The following is a 17821-nucleotide window of genomic DNA, read 5'->3' as shown; positions in this document are numbered from 1 at the left end:
ACGGACGGGAGCCCCGTTACTGAGCGTCCATGGCCACCCAGCCCTAAGCAAGGCTGGGGGCAGTGACCCAGGAAAGCTGCGTGGGGCTCCCCGCTCCCAAATTCACTCACCTGAAAACAATTCCCGAGTGGCCCTGGGCGACCCAGGCCCGTCCCAGCCTGGGGACTCCCTGTCCACCGTCCTCGGAGAAGGAAACAGTGACTGACCGTGTGGACAGGGCCCCGCAGGCTGGGGGCGCCCAGGGAAGACGCCTTGCCCAGCCTGCCGCCCTGGAAGATCTCCTGGAGGCCGTGGCACCCAGCTGGGCCTTGCAGTGGGCAGAGGGCCGTGAGGTGCACGGAGTGGGCTTCTGGGGACCACAGTGGGTGGGCTGGAGCCTCCAGAGCAGGACCCGGCTTGCTGATGCGCTGCCCTTGCCCAGCTCCCATTCCGGCTGCCCAGTGGGGCCGCGCTGGTGTCTGGCGCCCCCTGGCGGCGCCCCGCGGCGGTTCAGAGTCGGGGCGGTGCTGACTATATGGAAACGCGAGCATCCCTGGTAGGAGTCAGAAGAAGAATGGACTTTTATGTAGAAGAAAACAGCACATAACTCTGACATATCTGTTTTTACTAGCATATCGAAGCAGTCGTAAAATAGTTTAATCTGATTAATTTTTAGTATTATTCTTAATGGAGGAAGGGTCCCACACAGGCAGCGGTGCCCAGGCCCCGGAAAGCCACGCCGCGGGCTCCGCTGGGCCGGCCGCTCTGACCCAGGCCCTCCGAGGCCCAGTGGTGTGAGGCTGGGAGACTCGGGGGAGAGAAGTGGAAGCGGGAGGGAAAGACGGAGGAAGAAAGAGCTTCTCTTCATCTCAGGGCTGCTCCCGGTATTGGCTTTCTGTCTCAAAACAGACTGAGACCTGACACCCACGTGTCACCTTGCAGTCCTGCAGGGCAGGTGTCCTGGGGCTGGCATCGGGGGCGGTGGAGCTGGCTCTCGGAGAGAATCCGGCTCTTTGTCTTCTCCCGCTTCTAGAAGCCGCCTGCGCTCCTGGAGGGGTGGCCCTTCCTCAACCTGGGAGGCCAGCAACAGTGCACCTTCACCTTCTCCTGCCGTCACATCTCTTTGTGACCACAGCCAGGAAGCCACCTCCAATGGAGAGGGTTTCTGTGGTTGGACGGGGCCCACGTGGATTACCCAGGATCATTTCTCATCTCAAAGGCCATACCCAAGTCACTTCTGCAAAACCCCGTTTTGCCATGTGAGGTGGCGTACAGTCACCGGACCCAGCGGTGAGGGTGTGGACACTGTGGGGCCATCAGACTGCCGACACCCTTTTCTTCTCAGTGGGCTTTCAATGCGCGTTTCACTTCTTCGAAGGAAAGAACACTTTCATCGTCATGGCAAATACGGCTAACCCAGAATTTTTATCAAGGCTTTGAAATAATTTTATTTTTTGTTAATCCTCACCTGAGGATATTTTTCCATGGCTTTTCAGAGAGAGTGAAAGGAAGGGAGGGAAGGAGCGGGTGAGAGAGAGAGAGAGAGAGAGAAACATTGATGTGAGAGAGACACACCAACTGGTTGTCTCTTCCAACCAGGGCTAGGGAGTGAACCCACAACCCTGGTACGTGCCCTTAATCGGGAATCAAACCCGAGACCCCTCCATGTGCGGGCCGGTGCTCTAACCACTGATCCATACCAGCCAGGGCAAAATCATTTTTCTCTGTGTATAGAGAAGTGCCTGAGTTGCCATTGCAGGCGGGGAGGAGTGGCCGGGGAGAGGTCAACGGGGGGAAAAGGGAGACATAGGTAATACTTTCAACAATAAAGAATTTAAATTTAAAAAATAAACCACTGCTGGCCCTAACCAGTTTTTCTCAGTGGATAGAGCGTTGGCCTGCGGACTGAAGGGTCCCAGGTTCGATTCCGGTCAAGGGCATGTACCTTGGTTGCGGGCACGTCCCCAGTAGGGGGTGTGCAAGGAGGCAGCTGATCAATGTTTCTCTCTCATCGATGTTTCTCTATCTCTCTCCCTCTCTGTAAAAAAAATCAATAAAATATTTTTTAAAAGAATGTTCATAAAAATAAAAATAAAAAAATCGCTGTTGCAGCTTGATTTTTACAAACTGACCACACACACCCATGTAATCAGCACCCCGATCAGGAAGCAGAACATGGCCCGTGGCCCCAGGCACCCTGCTCGTGCCCTCCGTGCGTCCAAAACAGAACTCCGGGCTTATTGCCATGAGACACTCCCTCTGGGACATCACCTGGGGTGCATGGAGGTAAGAAGGAGGGAGCCCAGCCCGAGTGATGTTCACGTCTTCACTCGGCAAATATGTCCTGGCGCCTGTCCCGGGCCGGATGCCAGGAAATATGGGCTCGCTGATTCGATGCTGGTCCTAAGGCACAGAGTCTGTGGAGGAGCCACGGGGCGAGCGGGGTGCGGGCAGGGCGTGTGTGAAGCGGATAAGAACACAAGCGCGTTGGCCAAACCCAGTCAGATGGCTTCCCAGGGAAAGCGGGCTGGGATGGTGAGTACAGCAGTGAAGACGAAGGACGTGAAGCAAGCAGAACAGCCCGAGCCAGGGGGTGGAAGCGGAACAGACAGGACTCGCGAGTTTTGGGAAGCAGGCGGGCTGTGACCGTTGCACGTGCCGGCCTCTGAGCCTTTCGGAGACATTTCCACTTCCCGTTCCCCCAGCTCCAATCTCAGCTGCGCAGACTCAGAACTGAGGCCTTAACCCTCAGGCCTGTGTCCCATTTTACCGGCGGGAACACAGGCCTGGAGGAGAGAGATATACCCACAGCCCATCATTCACAGCACTAATCCCCCCTCACTCCACACCTCTTTACAGAGCACCACCGCCCCCCCCCCCCCCGCCCCGCAGGTCTCCAGCCCCAAGCTTAGGGCTCGGGACCCAGACATGGGCACAAAATTAGAGGTGAGGCCTGAAACAGGAAGGCTCTTTGAGGAGGTGACACAGGGGTCCCCAAAACCCGAGGAAGTGAGTTTTACAAGGACAGGGTGGGGCCTGGAGACAGGACCATCCTGGATGGGTCTGAGGAATGGAGGCTAGCGTGCCTGCAGGGAAGACTGGAGATTCAGCTAGCGGGGACCCAGCTCTGTCACTCCATCTCCCTCTCCCCCTGTCCTTGGAAGTCGGCCGCCAGGGGTGCGGTCTGGGGGAGGCCTCTGGCTGCTTCACCCAGGTCTTCCTGTCTGCAGATGCCAGCACATGGATGGATGCCAGGCCGGACCTTGACCTTCATTGGGATCACATGCCCAGCTGACCTCCTACCTCCTCACCCTCACCCCCCTCAGACCTACCAACCCTCGGGGGCACACCCCCATAAAGCACAACTGAGGTAACAGGCTCACAGCCCTTTGTCCTGCGCCGTGCCAGGGGGGCAGTCAGTGCGGGCAGGTAGGGCTTTGCCATCGTGTGTCTTGAGGACTTTTTTTGTTGTTAATCCTCAGCTGAGGATATTTTCCCATTAATTTTTTTTTTTTTTTTGAGAGAGAGAGAGTGGAAGGGAAGGGGAGAGACAGAGAGAAACAATGGTGTGAGAGACACATCGATTGGTTGCCTCCTGCACGCACCCTGACCAGGGCCAGGAATCCAGCCTGAAACCAATGTATGTGCCCTTGACCGGAATCGAACCCAGGACCCTTCAGTATGAGGACTGATTCACTGAGCCACAGTGGCTAGGACCCGGCCTGAGACCTCGTCATGGGGGATGGGTGGGACCCATTTCTGGGTTCTTCAGAGGAAGTTCTCAGCGAAACTAGTCTTTGCAACTTGGTGGCGAGAGGGAGGTTGACAAGGAGCAGGGTGGGTGGGTGACAAAGTCAATCTGGCGCGGGCAGCAGGAGGAGGAGGGCAGGGGGTAGGAGGCCGAGAAGCTGCGATAGGCGGGGCCAAAACTGCTGCAGGGGCTCAGGAGCAGAGGGGGGTCTCAGCACGGGCCGTGGGGCCGGAGGCTGGAGAAGGTGAGTAGCCACAGGGTGGAGGGGCCAGGGAAGGTCAGGGGACCCTGGGCTGGGGTTCGAGGCGGGATCACAAGGGCCGTTTGAGGAAGAGAGTGGTCGGCGGAGGCACGCCTCTTGGAAGTGGGCGGGGCCAAAGAAGGAGGGGGTGGGAGGGTTGTGGGGGGAAGGGACCGGCCGGCGCGGACTCCGGGCGGAGGAAGCGGGGGCTGGGGGCGGGGCCTGGTGGGGTGGGCGGGGCTGGAGGATATTAGGGGCGGGGCCTGGAGAATCAGGGGCGGGTCAGGGAAGCCAGAGGTGAGTCGGGAAGTGGACGGGAGGCGGTGTGGGCGTGGCCTAGTGGTCCGGGCGGGGCGTGCGGTGGGCGGGGCCTAGAGGGCGGGGCGGGGCGGGGCGGCCGGCGGCCCTGAGGCGCGCGGGCGGAGGCGGCGCGGAGGTGCGCTCGCCTCTCTGGGCTCAGCGGGCGGCGGCGGCGGCGGCGACGCGCACAAAGGCGGTTGTGGCTTCTCTGGTGCTCGCGGCGGGCGGCGCCGGGGCGGGGGCGGCGGGGCACGCCGGGTGTCCCCGCGGGCGCGGCGCGGGCGATGAGCCGGGGCCCGGCATGGCCTCTGCGCGGCCGCCGGGCTGGGCCTGCGCCTCGGCGCCCGCGCCCGCGGGGCTCCGGGTCGGGCCACCTGTCCTGCCCGCCGCCGCCTCCCCCGAGCCTGCGGGCGGCGCCGAGGCCGAGGAGCGCTCGCTGCAGCGCATGCTGCGCGCCATTGCGGAGGAGCGCGGCCGCCTCAGCCTGCGCCGCGAGGTCGGCGGCCTCGGTGAGTGCGGGGCCGGGGCGGCGGGGCCGGAGGGCCGGGCTGTGCGCGCCTCCGGTGTCTGCGCGTCTCCGTCCCGTGCGTGTCTCGGTGTGTCTCTGTGTGAGTGTCTCTGTCTCTCTGTCCCTGCGCGTGTCTGCGGGGCTCCCGCGGGTCGTGTTTCCCTCCTGCGCCCCCAGGTCCCCGCGCCTGGGTCGCTCCTGGGCCCTCTGTCTCCGTCCCCGATTTTGGTCCCGGGAGCGGCTCCCAGGCCCCGCTCCCCGGCTCGTTTTATTTCCCGGGTCATCGGTGTCTCCTCCGGCTCGTCTTCCTCCTTCCTTTCCGTGGCGCTGCCAGGCCCCTTGCTGCTCCAGGAAGTCCTCTCGGGGCCGCTGCAGAGAGTGGGCGCTGGATTTGGGGAGACCCCCAGCTCATTGCGGAACCGGGGCCACGGCTCTGGCAGACCTCCCTGCAGGTGTGCCCTGGGCACTGCCCCCCGCGGACAAGGAGGCCACGTCCCGCTTCCTGAGCCTTTGTCCTGCCCTTGTCTGGGCCCTTCGCTCTGATGGGGGACCTGTTGGGCTGTGGTCCTCTGAACCCCCCCTCCCCCCCCCTTGGCAGAGGGAGCCGGGCCAGCTGCCCCTCTGGGCGGGGCTGCCCCCCGGGGGCCCAGGTCATAGACGCGCCGGTGGGCGGGGTGGGTGCCGTATTGTTGGGAAGAGCCTGGCCCTGCAGGTGTGGGTGGGGTCTCGGGCTTGGCTGGGTGTGAGGTCATCCGTGCGGATGGATCCGGAGCAGCCCCCTCCCCTGGGGTGTGGGGTTTGCCATTTTCTTCACGAAGAGACCCCTCCCTTCTTCATGCGGGAATGACTTCATAGCACGTTGTCTGCCGCCCCCACCCCACCCTCGTCCCGCTCTGGGCTGGGGATCGCTGAGGAGGCGACAGCGTGTGGGGAAGGAATGTCAGCCTGGGAGCGTTTGCCAGCACACCCTCCATTCACCGCCGGGGAAACTGAGCCCCAGAGAGCCCACGCCTCCCCCTTAAAGGCACAAGGCCGCAGGGACATGGCAGCCCCCGGGGCCAGGCCCCTCAGCAGGCCCCGCCCCGGAGGGTGGACGGGGAGAGGAAATCATGTCCTCCTTTGTGTGGAAGGCAGGCTGAGCCTGACACCCCTCCTCTGGGAGCAGGTCCCGCCGGCCTGCCCTGGAGCGAAGCTTTGCTCTTGTGCGGGTGGGGGTGGGGGGAGGGGGGTGCCTACAAAGTGGGGGTGGACGAGGACATAGGTTTCTTTTCTGAGAAGTGTCACAACTTAGTTTTGAGCAGAAATGGAAGGGTCCGCATTAATTCGTCCAGCGGACATTCACTGAGCACCTACTGTGTGCCAGGCTGTATGCCCACCTGTCACCTGGCACAGAATGTCTGAAATGGGAGGGGTCTGAGGGGCCATCTGCTCTAGCCCTTCAGCCCTTTGCTCAGCAGCTCCGGGCAGCCCCTCCCCACGCCCCTGTCCACATGCTCCCACTGTCCGCTGACCCCCTGAGCATCTCCCCGCCGCTAGTCCCCACCCCGAGGGCCATCCCCTAAGAACAATAACAGTTTGCTCCAGCAGCTGGCATTCGCTGAGTCCCTACTGTGTGCCAGGTGCCTTCTGGGTGCTGTCAATTTGCTGCTGGAATCTTCTTTCCAAGTCACCGAAGAGGTGCCTGAGGTTCCGAGAGGCAAGAGACTGACCCAGGGACAACCAGTGAGGCTGTGGCACAGCTGGGATTGACCTTCAGTCAGTCTGACCCCAGATCCTGCCCCCCTCCCCATGTCCCCAGCCAGGCCTTGTGCTGCACTTATTGTGCTGCACCAGGCGAGAACTGGCCCCTAGTCGTAGGCCCAGGGCAGAGCCTGCTGGTCACGCTATTCCTCTGTTTCCTCTCCCGGCCTCCAGTCCTCCCTCCTCACAGGTCTCCCTGTCTTAGCCCTCACCCTGCCCCGTACTCGCCTGAACTCGGCCCTGCTCTGACGCGCTGCACCCCTACTCACCTGTCCTGCAAACACCTACAGGTCTCCCCTCGGAGCCCTCTGCCACTCCCTGCCCCCCGCCTGCGCTGTGGACTGGGTGCGTGTCCGCTGGACGCTCAGGGTGCTGGTGGCGCTGTGAAGCTCTGTGCGGCTCTTCCCTGGTTAGCAAGGGACCCCTGCGGGCACTGCCCAGTCTGCGTCTCCTCCGCCCGCACAGGCACGTGCAGAGCGGGGGCCCGGTAAACATGTAGCACACATGGAGAGAACTGCTTTCTGGGCTGGGAAACGGAGGGTGTGGGTGGCCAAGGAGAATGGAATCTAGCCCCCTCGAAGGGCTCATGTTCCCGTCTCTCATTCTTCAGATGAGACGTGGGATGTTCAGAGAGGGGCCAGCTTAGTCGTGACCTCACGCCCAGAGCAGAGAGAGGACCCGAGGGCTGGCCCGAGCACCCAGCCGTGACCCCGGAACACGGGCCCGAGCGCCGTGTACGTCCAGTGGCTCCGGAAACCTCTCATCTCCACTCCCAGCTGTGACCACCTGTTCCGTTCGCGAACGAGTGGAAGCCTCGCAGATGGTTGTTGTTGTTGAACTCGGGCGTAGGTTCTGAACTGTGCCCTGCTCTCTGAGGTTGTTTTCAAAGTGTCAGGGAGGCTGTGGCGGAGTCGCCTGGCGCTGGACAAGCTGTGGCGGTTCTGAGTCACAGTGTGTGTCTGTGAGCGGGGCGGCGGCCGCCCCCTGCCGCTGGCTGTCGTGATGAAAGGCACCTTGTGGAGCCAGACCTGACTCGAACGGCACGGCGGTTTGGAGTACTTGCTCCGTGCCGTGCCGGGAGGGGGATCGGCCCTGGTCCCCGCCTGGTGGGAGAAGCCGGGTGCGCAGGTGACTGCGGAGGAAAGGCCACTCCTGGCAGGATCTCGGTGATTTGTCCACAGGAAGCTGCTTGTCATTCCAGGCAGCGGTTCAGCCACGCCGGCGGGCGGAGGTGGCGTCTGTGGGCCTTCAGGACCTGAGCTGGGAAGCATGGGGGGCCAGTGCCCAGATGTGCGATGCAGACATCCGGACCAAGGGAGGCTGTCCCCTGACCCCCCTCTGGGGCCTGGCCTTCTCCCGGGCCCTGGACATCAGTCCAGGCGTGCTGGGCGGCGGCTCCCTTCCCACAGGGCAGCAGGACACTGACGCCCGTCAGGCCACGTGGACATGCCTGGCCACAGGAGCGTGTGAGGCTGGGGCCTCCATCACGCTGTGGTCTTTGGTCCTGGGTGGGGTGGGCATTGCCGGGCTGTCACCTCCTGTTAGGTACCTGGGAATTCCAGGTTTGTAAGGCTGTGGGGCACAGGGCGTGCTTTATGTTCACTATTTCCTTTTGTCCTCAGAGTAATACTGCCCGGTAGGTATCAGGGTGCTCGTGTTTTTTTTTGTTTTGTTTTATTTTAATATGTATTTTTATTGATTTCAGAGAGGAAGGGAGAGGGAGAGAGAGAGAGAAACATCAATGATGAGAGAGAATCATTGATCCGCTGCCTCCTGCTTGCCCCACACTGGGGATTGAGCCCGCAACTTCGGGCATGTGCCCTTGACCGGGATCGAACCTGAGACCCTTCAGTCCACAGGCCGACGCTCTATCCACTGAGCCAAGCCGGCTAGGCCAGGGTACTCTACTCGTTTTGCCGATAAGGAATCGGTGATAGAGGTGAAGTAACACGCCCCAGTGCCATGGCTGGTAAGCGCCAGAATCGGTCTGAGCCCAGGCTCTGAGCAGAGGTGCGGCCCCCACTCCTGTCCTCTGGTGCCGGCAGCCCGGCCATACGGGTGTGCCCAGCGGCCCGGCACAGGGTGGATTGGGGCAGGGCCCAGGCTGAGGAGTGAGTGTGTGCCTGTTGGGGGCACAGAGGAGGGAGCCCCCGAGGCTGGGGGAGGGGTGTGCCGTGTGTGGCCTTTGAGAGGGACTGAGGCGGGACAGCACGGGCCCGGACGGAGCAGGGCAGGCTAACGCGGCTGGCAGGGTGGTTTGGGGCCCCGAATGCCCGGCTGAGAATTCGCACTGACTTGGCCGGACCTTCAGGAGCCTGTCGGGTGTTGGGTTTGTGGGGTGGCCGGTACCAGAGGGGCCATGAGCACAGAGGATGCTGCCCGCCTGCGTGTGCCAGCCGCTCTGTACCTGCGGCAGGTCTCCCGCCGGCAGCTTCTGTTCTTACCCATTTTGCAGCTGAGAAAACCAAGCTTCAGAGAGGAAAGTGACTCGCCCAAGGGCAGTAGCCGGGAGGTGCAGAGCTGGGGGGCCATGAGGCTCCCGCCGAGGCCCGTCAGATGCAAATAGCCATTTTGCAGAGTTCCTGGAGTGAGCCAGAGGAATGAGGGGGGAACTGCCCCCCATGAGCCTCTCCACGGTGCTGAGCACCTGCCAGCACCCTGAGAACTGGGAAAGGGCACACCGTCGGCCTGGCCCTGCTGCTGGGTGCAGCGGCGCTGGGTGCAGAGGCGGGTGGGGGACTGGAGGGGGGCCTGGGCTGGAAGGGAAGTCTGTGGGGCCCAAACATGGGGCCCTTCAAGGCCTCTGTGTCGCCATCTGGAAAGTGGACACGGCGACGTCCAGCGGGTGCTGGGTGGTGGAGAAGCGACAGCACAGCCTCTGGCAGCGTGAGGAGGACAGATTGCCCAGTGCTGCTGTCGTCGTAAAGGATACCAGACGCGCCCGCACCTGGAACTAGGCTTGGATTCACACCTGAGCTCAGACTGCTCTGCCGTCCCTGGGGACAGTTGGGGGCCCCCCGACCCTCGGGAGGCAGAGCCGGTGCCGGGCCAGTGGCGCGGGGAGGAAGTGGGGATGCGGAGCTGGGCCTCTTCCGGTTCCTGGCCTATTTTTAAGGCCTGTGGGTTCCGGCCTCCATCTGCCAGTGTGGTTCTCTCCCGGAGCAGGGGCTGCGGCCTCCTGGGAAACCTGAGGACGTTGGACCTCACACCTTCAAGAAACGAGGGTCACAGCTGCAGGGACACCCTGCAAGGTGAGACGGTGGTCAGCTGTGTTGGCACCACCCCGTGTTCCCCCTCCCCCAGGCTGGCCTCCAGGCCTGCTCCATGGCCTGGGCCAAGTTCCGTCCCCCCGGCTCGCAGCCTTTGCTGTCCTCACGTAAACTCGCTTCTTGCGCTGGGCAGGCTCCTGAGTATCAGACAAGCTGTGAGCCACTTGTTAAAAAACAGCCTCAGAACCCCCCAATTTCGCCCCACCTGGTTCGGTTCAGTGGATAGAGCCTTGGCCTGTGGACTGAGGGGTCCCGGGTTCGATTCTGGGTTGAGGGCTTGGTCCCCAGTGGGGGACATGCAGGAGGCAGCCAATCCATGGTTCTCTCTCATCATTGATGTTTCTCTCCCTCTCTCCCTCTCTAAAATCAATAAAAATATATTTAAAGAAAAGAAAAACCCCTCAATTTTTTCCAATTTAAAAAAAAATGTCACATGCACATAACAGAAACTGGAAAATATAAGAAATGGGGAAAAAAATTACTCATAGTTCCAATCACCCAGAGGCACACTACTTATGAACTTTGCAAAGTCTTGCTTTCCAGTCTTTATAAAGCTTTTTAACGAACACTTGATATTCTCTACATAGAGTTTCTTAATCATGCTTTCTTACTTAGAATTCCTAAAACATTTTTCACGTGGTTCAAACTCTCCACACTGTTTAAGTGACTACAAGATAGCTGAGTGGATGAGCCGTAACTTCCTAATTGCTCGGATCTGTGGGAAACTGAGCTTAGTTTTTCACTATTATGAATGGTTTGCAACAAACCTCTTCATTTGCATGAAGGTCTGTGCACGGGGAAGGTTTCTTTGGCAGCCTGGGCTGTCGGTTTCACACCCCCGAGCCCCCAGCTCTGCCCCGGTCCGTCCTCCCGGTGCCCGTTTATCTGTGATGGCTGGTGCCACCCCAGGTGATCTGGAGACTGTGCCACCTGCCAGGGAGGTGGGGCCAAGGGTTGCAGGTTCCTCCTGCCCCCCGGGAGGAGGGGAGCTGCCCCCCCGCCCCCAGCAGCGCATTAGCTGTTGCTCAGCCCCCAGGATCCTTGCTCCTGTAGCAAAACCTAAAGAGCCAGACGTGCCAGCTGCGTGCTGCCCGGTGCAGGGTGAAGCCGTCTGCAGCCCGAGGCTCTGCGCCTGGCGTCTGCCCTGAGCCCAGCGAGGCTGCTTCTCTCCCGGGCGGGCTGGGCCGGAGAGCCCCTCCTCCTGTTGCTGCGCGCCTGGCATTGTGTCCTTCCCGTGGCCAGCCTGTGGCCACCCTCACATGCCCGCTGGCCGGTGAGGACGATGAGACTCGCGAGAGACTGAGGCTTTAGTTCAGGGCCCAGAGCGGGTCTGGGGCCCAGGTGTCCGGCGCCCAGGTGTCCGGCACGCGCGCGCGGCTGCTGCCTGTCCATTCGCACTCCCCTGCCCACCTCGCCCAGGAGGGCCTTCCTGTGTGTGCGGCCTCCCCAGCCCCTGCTCCTCACGGGGAAGGAGGCTGTAGCAGCGGGAGTAAAGGGGACGTGTCAGAGGCGGCGGGCGGCTGGGCACTTCTGAAGCCACCGCGCAGCCGAGGCCAGGAACTGGGCAAGGGGCCCGAGGCCCCAGTTCCTCATCTGGGGAAGCGAGAGAACGGCCTCTGGGGGGTGGGGGTGGGGGTTGTCTGGTTTCCAGAGGGAGGACGCCCGGTGACTTCGGAGGGAGGAGCACAGAAGGGCCTGTTGTCCCTCGGTGTCGGGCCAGCTGCGCCGAGAGTTCATGCAGCGTGTTGTCAGCTTTCTGCCGGGAGGGATCGGGTGCTGCCCGAACCCGGAGAGCCCGCGGGAGCCGGGTGCCAGGCACAGCAGTGAGCAAGGCAGTCCCTGTGGCCGGCCTCAGCTGGGCGGGTGGGTCGGGCGGGTCCAAGCCTGGCTCAGTGAGGAGGCGTGCAGAAATGAGTGCGTGGTGCACGCCCGAGTCCCTCTACGGGGTTCAGTGTCTCCCCGTACCGTGAGCAGGTGGCAGCATCTCTTGCAGCTTCCAGGATTCTGGAACCTGCCTCATGCCACGTCGCCATGGTGGTGAAGGCGGGAGGAGGTGGGAGGTTGACTGGCCGGTGACCCCAGGCAGTTGGGGAGCGGAGGGGAGGCGGGTGTTGCGGAGGCCGGGTCACCGCTCCTGTCTGGGGTGGGGCACCTGTGTGGGTGTCTGAGGAAGCCGGGAGATTGCTCAGGAGGCCTTTGTGTGTCAGAGCGAAGCAGTGAGTCAGCAGTGTGAATGGGGCCACGGCGATGGGGCTCCCAGGAGAGGGACTTGGAGCGTGGGGACACTGGCGCTGACTGCGCAGGCAGGGTGGAGGCGGGCAGGGAGCCGTGCAGGGAGCCAGGGGTCACATGCCGCAGGGTGCAGGCATCGCTGTTCGCAGAGTCTGCAGGATTGCTTTCGGAACTGCGGGCCGAGGGCTGCCGGGGCCGAAGCCCCACCCCATGAAAGCAGCCTTGAGGTCAGGGTCAGGCTTCTTCCTCACTGGCCCCAGGGCCTGGCGCAGGGCGGGTGCTGGCTGAGCCCGGCCTGAACTCCTGACCCAGCTCCCCATCTCACCGTGCTGCGTCGCCTGGCTTATTGGAGATCCCATTCGGATTCGAGGACGGAAAGAGCACTTGGGGAATTTCGCAGCCGTGTGCGCATGTGAGGACAGAGCGAGGGTGAGGTTATGGCTGGTGCGGGCTCTGGGTGAGATTCGAAGCCGCTCCATCATTCCCTGAGCAGACTGAAAGCTGGACATTTGTCAGTCATATGTTTGTTCCGAGGACTCCCTGCGGTGGCCCTGCCCTGTGCGGGGTCTGAGGTCACCCTGGACGGCAGGGCGCTGAGCCGGTGGGTAGGAGCCCGTGTGCCGAGGCTCCGTGTGGCACAGGTTTGGGGCAGGGTTTTGGTTGAGGTGTGGGCTGTCGTCTGGCTCTGCCACTCCTAGCAGAGTGACATCAGACAGTGACTCAGGCCTGGAGCTCGGTTTCCTCATCAGTTAAACGGAGGTAGTAATTTCATCGCGTGGGGTTTGGTGGCGATCAAAGCCGGTACAGTAGCGTGGGAGGGTGCCCCGCAACGGGAGGGATGGAGTGCTTGGGGACGGGAGGCACAGGGCTTGGGAAAGTGGACCCTTCCCCTCCCGTCCTGGGAGGTGACAGCGGAGCTACCGTCACAGGCAGGTCGCCTGGCCTCCGTCAGGAAGAAGGCGGGGCTGGAGCATGGGGCCACACCTCGGCGTTCGGGGGGCTGCCTGGAGAGGTCCTTTTCCTGTCCTCACCTCACTGGGTCCCCCTCCGCAGGGCCTGGGGTGCTGGGCCCTGGCAGAGGAGCCAGGCCTTTGCACTGAAGAAGGCAGGGCACGGCAGGGGGTGAGCTGGTCCTGGTTCTGCCACTTTGCATCGCTGAAACCCCTCGCCCCTTAGGCTGGCGCAGAGGAGCAGCCGGCCTGTGGGGTGCTCACGTGGGGACCCCTGGGACCCGCTTCCCAGCCCAGGCCTCCTCGGGGCAGCCCTGGCCCCGGGCAGCTCCTTGGACTTTGTGCCCGAGGGAGGGGCTGCGGCAGCAAAGGGCACCGAGGCACGGGTTCTGAAAGGGCTATTGAGGGACACAGAGGCCTATTCACTGGGCCCTGGCCGCCCGCGGGGAAGGGCCAGGCGCTGCCTTGGATGCTCCCCAAAGAGGACACTTGACCCCCGTTTTGGGGGCGGGGCCAGGCTGGGCAGAGGCTGCTGAGCCAGGCGAGCTCGCAGGAGGCACCTGGCCAGGCCCTTGTTCCGACAGCACCGGGCATCTACTTAAGTGGGTCAGGGGTCCTCCGTCCATTCTCCACACTCCCGAGAGGCTTCCCTCAACCCCTCCCCGCCACACCCTGAGGGGTCCCGAGTCCTCTGAGATACCCACCCAGCCCCCGCCAGCGAGGAGGTCTGAGGTGGGGTCGGCCCCAGCTCCAGCTCTCGCTCAGCATCCTGGCCCTTTTCCTGTCCTCGCCTCGGTCCCCCGCCGCGGGGCCTGCAGCGCCGTGCCCTGCTTTGCCCACTGAACCCGTAGTTATGAGCCCTCAGCTGAAACCCCCTCCTCAGGGCGCCTCCCTGACACCCTGACACCCTGACGTGCGTATGGGCTCAGGGCACACACCTGCGCTCCTGCCATTGCCCAGGCGGCTGCCCTGCGTGCTGACGCTCCAGGGTCAGGGACGTGCTAGATGCCGGTCACCCTCACCGCCCCAGCCCCGAGCCCCGAGCCCCGAGCCCCGCCTCTAACAGTGGCACTCAGAGATGTGTGCCCGGCTGGAATGAGGTGGGGGCCAGTGGCTTCCGGTTCCAGCTCCAGCCAGCTGTGTGCCCCAGGGCGACTGGTAAACCTGTTTCTCCGAGTGGTGATGTTATCCGAGGGTGATGTTATCGGAGGGGTGATGTTATTGTGGGGTGCCCTCCGCGTCCCTGTCTGTTGTTGGAGGAAGTGGAGCTCTTGAGATGTCGCAAGGAAAGGAATTTGCTGAGACTCACATGGAGGAGGAGTAATTGATGTTTTCATGGACTTGAACCCTGAGTTTCCAGTGTCACATTTCCCTCCGTCCCCATCTCACCTCCAGCAGGGCAGAGGAAAGGTCGCTGCCCAGGGGCTCCGCTCCACGTTAAAGCGCAGGCCAGGCCAGCCTCGGCTGCTGAGCTTGCGTTCCCGCTGCAGTCCATGGCGCGTGGGTCTGCACGGCCACGGTCATGTGGCTGCAGACGTGCCATGGTCATTACGTAACTTCACACGTGGGAGTGAGACTGCGGGAAGGCCCCGAGTGGAACAGCTGGGTCAAGGAGTAAGCATTTGTGGGTGTTGTTGCACAAAGTCCCTCTGTAGGGATTTTTTGTTGTTGTTCATTCTCAGCCGAGTTTGTTTGTTTATTTATTTTTATTTATTTATTTATTTATTTCTTTTTAATTTATCGATTTCTTACAGAGAGGAAGGGAGAGGGAAAGAGAGTTAGAAACATCGATGAGAGAGAAACATCGATCAGCTGTTTCCTGCACACCCCCTACCGGGGATGTGCCTGCAACCAAGGTACATGCCCTTGACCGGAATCGAACCTGGGACCTTTTAGTCCACAGGCTGGCGCTCTATCCACTGAGCCAAACCGGTCAGGGCCCGAGTTTATTTTTTCCATTAATTTTTTTAGAGATAGTGGGGAGGGGGAGAAGGAGAGAGAGATTGATTGCCTCCCGCATGGGCCATGACCTGGAGCCAAGTATTGAACCTGCAACCCAGGTACATGCTCTTTTTTTTTTCATTTACCTTTATTGTTGAAAGTATTACAGATGTCTCCTTTGCTTTTTTCCCCATTGACTCCCCTCCACCCCACACCCGTCCTTCCCAGGCCTTCACCACACTATTGTCTAATAAAAGCCGAATATGCCAAGTGTCCAGTTATCCGTTCAATCAATCAAAGTGTAATATGCTAATGATATGCTAAGGCCACTCAACTGCTTGCTGTGATGTGCACTGACCACCAGGGGGCAGATGCTCCTACTGGTAGGTTAGCTTGCTGCTGGGGTCCAGCCCATTGGGACTGAGCAAGATAGGCCAGACACACCCTGGAGCCCTCCCACGGTTCCTCCCCAGCGGGCCAACCTCCCGTGTCCCTCCCCGGCCCTGATCGTGCAGCGGTGGGGTCCCTCAGCCTGGCCTGCACCTTCTCGCAATCCAGGACACCTCGGGGGATGTTGGAGAGCTGGTTTTGGCCCTATCCCACAGGCCAGGCCAAGGGACCCCACTGGTGCACGAATTCATGCACTGGGCCTCTAGTACACTTATAAGTTCCCCTATTAATTTCTCCCCACCCACCACCCACCCCTGTCTTCCCTCTGATATTCGTCAGTCTGTTCCATGTTTCTATGTCTCTGGATCTGTTTTGTTCATCAGTTTATTTTATTCATTAGAGTCCACATATGAGTAAGATCATGTGATATTTATCTTTCTCTGAGTGGCTTATTTCGCTTAGCATAATACTCTCCAGGTGCCTCCATGCTGTTGCAAATGGTAAGAGTTCCTTCTTTTTCACTGCTTTGTAGTATTCCATTGTGTAAGTGTACCACAGCTTTTTACCCACTCACCTGCTGATGGGCACTTGGGCTGTTTCCAAATCTTAGCTATTGTCAGTTGTGCTGCTATGAACACAGGGGTGCATACCTTTTTTCTGGTAGTGTTTCGGGTTTCTAAGGATATATTCCTAGAAGTGGGATCACTGGGTCCAATGGGAGTTCCACTTTTAGTTTTTTGAAGGAACTCCATACTGTTCTCCACAGAGGCTGCACCAGTCTGCATTCCACCAGCAGGGCACGAGGGTTCCCTTTTCTCCGCATCCTCGCCAGCACTTGTCATTTGTCGATGGTAGCCATTCTGACAGGTGTGAGGTGATAGGTACCTCGTTGTTGTTTTAATTTGCACCTCTCAGATGATTAGTGACTTTGAGCATGTTTTCATCTGTCTCTTGGCATCTGTATGTCACTTTGGAGAAATGTCTGTTTATAGGTCCTTTGCCCATTTTTTATTTGGATTGTTTGTCTTCCTTTTGTTAAGTTGTATGAGTTCCTTATATACTTTGGAAATTAACCCCTTATCAGATGTATCATTGCCAAATATGTTCTCCCATGCAGTGGGCTTTCTTGTTGTTTTGTTGATGGTTTCTTTTGCTGTGCAGAAGCTTTTTATTTTGATGTAGTCCCATTTGTTTATTTTCTCCTTACTTTCCTTTGCCCTAGGACAGTGGTCGGCAAACTCATTAGTCAACAGAACCAAATATCAACAGTACCACGATTGAAATTTCTTTTGAGAGCCAAATTTTTTAAACTTAAATTTCTTCTAACGCCACTTCTTCAAAATAGACTCGCCCAGGCCATGGTATTTTGTGGAAGAGCCACACTCAAGGGGCCAAAGAGCCGCATGTGGCTCGCGAGCTGTCGTTTGCCGACCACGGCCCTAGGAGATGTATTGGCAAACATATTGCCATGAGAGATGTTTGAGATTTTGCTGCCTGTAGTTTCTTCTAAAATTTTTATGGTTTCATGACTTACATTTAAGTCTTTTATCCATTTTGAGTCTACTCTTGTGTATGGTGTAAGTTGGTGGTCTGGTTTCATTTTTTTTTTTTTTTTTTTTGCATGTACCTGTCCACTTTTCCCAACACCATTTATTGAAGAGACCTCAGCTGGTAATTCTGGGTGTCTGTTCCCCACTTTAGTTTTATTTCTAGTCTGGCCCTGGGAGAAGGTGCAAGAAAGATCTGCCTATTTGGCCACCATTTTCTCCTCCCTCCCCAAAAAATCAAGTACATGCCCTTGACTAGGAATCAAACCCATGACCCTTTGGTGTGCAGGCCGATGCTCTAACCACTGAACCACACCAGCTAGAGCTCCATAGGGATTTTATCAGTCCACCTTCCACTGTCAGGTGTGGCATCCATGCCCATTCACACCCTCTTGAACCTGGAGTGTCACCGGGTGTTTGGGTAGGTGAAAAAAAGTAGTTTTCGTTTACATTTCTCTAATTGTAGGAAGTCGAGTGTGGTTCCTGATCTAAAAGCCGTTTGTATCCCTCTTTGCTTTCATTCTGTTCCGTGTTCTCGGGCATCGTGTGGAACGTGGTACTGTTAAGGCACTCAGCCCTCACGGAGGCTTCACCATTTCCCGTGTATGGTGTGTGGGTTTTATCTCTGTAGAGATTTCTTATGTGGTTTATCATTTTCTTCTTTAATGGCTTTTGTGCTTTACTTAGAAAGGCTTTTTTCTCTCTGAGAGAATAGAAAAATTAACTCATGGTTTATTTTTTTAAAATGGTTTTAGTTAGAACATTTAAAAGTTGTGATCTTCTTGGGATTTTGTTTGGGCCTGAGCAGCGACTCAGCCTTCTCTTTTTTCTCAGTTACCGGCTGTACCAGGACCGGCTGTCGAGTGCGAAATAACGCACAATCACCTTCATCTGAGTGAGCTGACGTGGCGTCTTTATGTGAATTAAATGACCATGCGTTTTAGCTCTAGTTCTGTCCTCTTTTCAGTTCCAT

General features: G+C 59.2%; 1 protein-coding gene across 2 annotated transcripts in view; it reads left to right on the top strand.

The window, feature by feature from the left end:
- Positions 1 to 4387: 4387 nt before the first annotated feature.
- The window catches only part of KIAA0930 (KIAA0930 ortholog), a 37732-nt gene continuing 24298 nt past the window's right edge, over positions 4388 to 17821 (top strand). The window contains exon 1 of one of the 2 annotated variants that reach the window (XM_054719625.1): positions 4388 to 4780. In XM_054719625.1, coding sequence (XP_054575600.1) covers positions 4573 to 4780 — 208 coding nt within the window. In that variant the 5' untranslated portion in view covers positions 4388 to 4572. The remainder of the gene's footprint in view (positions 4781 to 17821) is intronic. The other variant, XM_054719624.1, reaches the window with a different exon arrangement.

Source organism: Eptesicus fuscus, chromosome 7 (assembly GCF_027574615.1).
Source record: "Eptesicus fuscus isolate TK198812 chromosome 7, DD_ASM_mEF_20220401, whole genome shotgun sequence".
NCBI lineage: Eukaryota > Metazoa > Chordata > Mammalia > Chiroptera > Vespertilionidae > Eptesicus > Eptesicus fuscus.
Note: the sequence above shows the minus strand (reverse complement) of the source record. Positions and strands in the feature narration are given on the sequence as shown.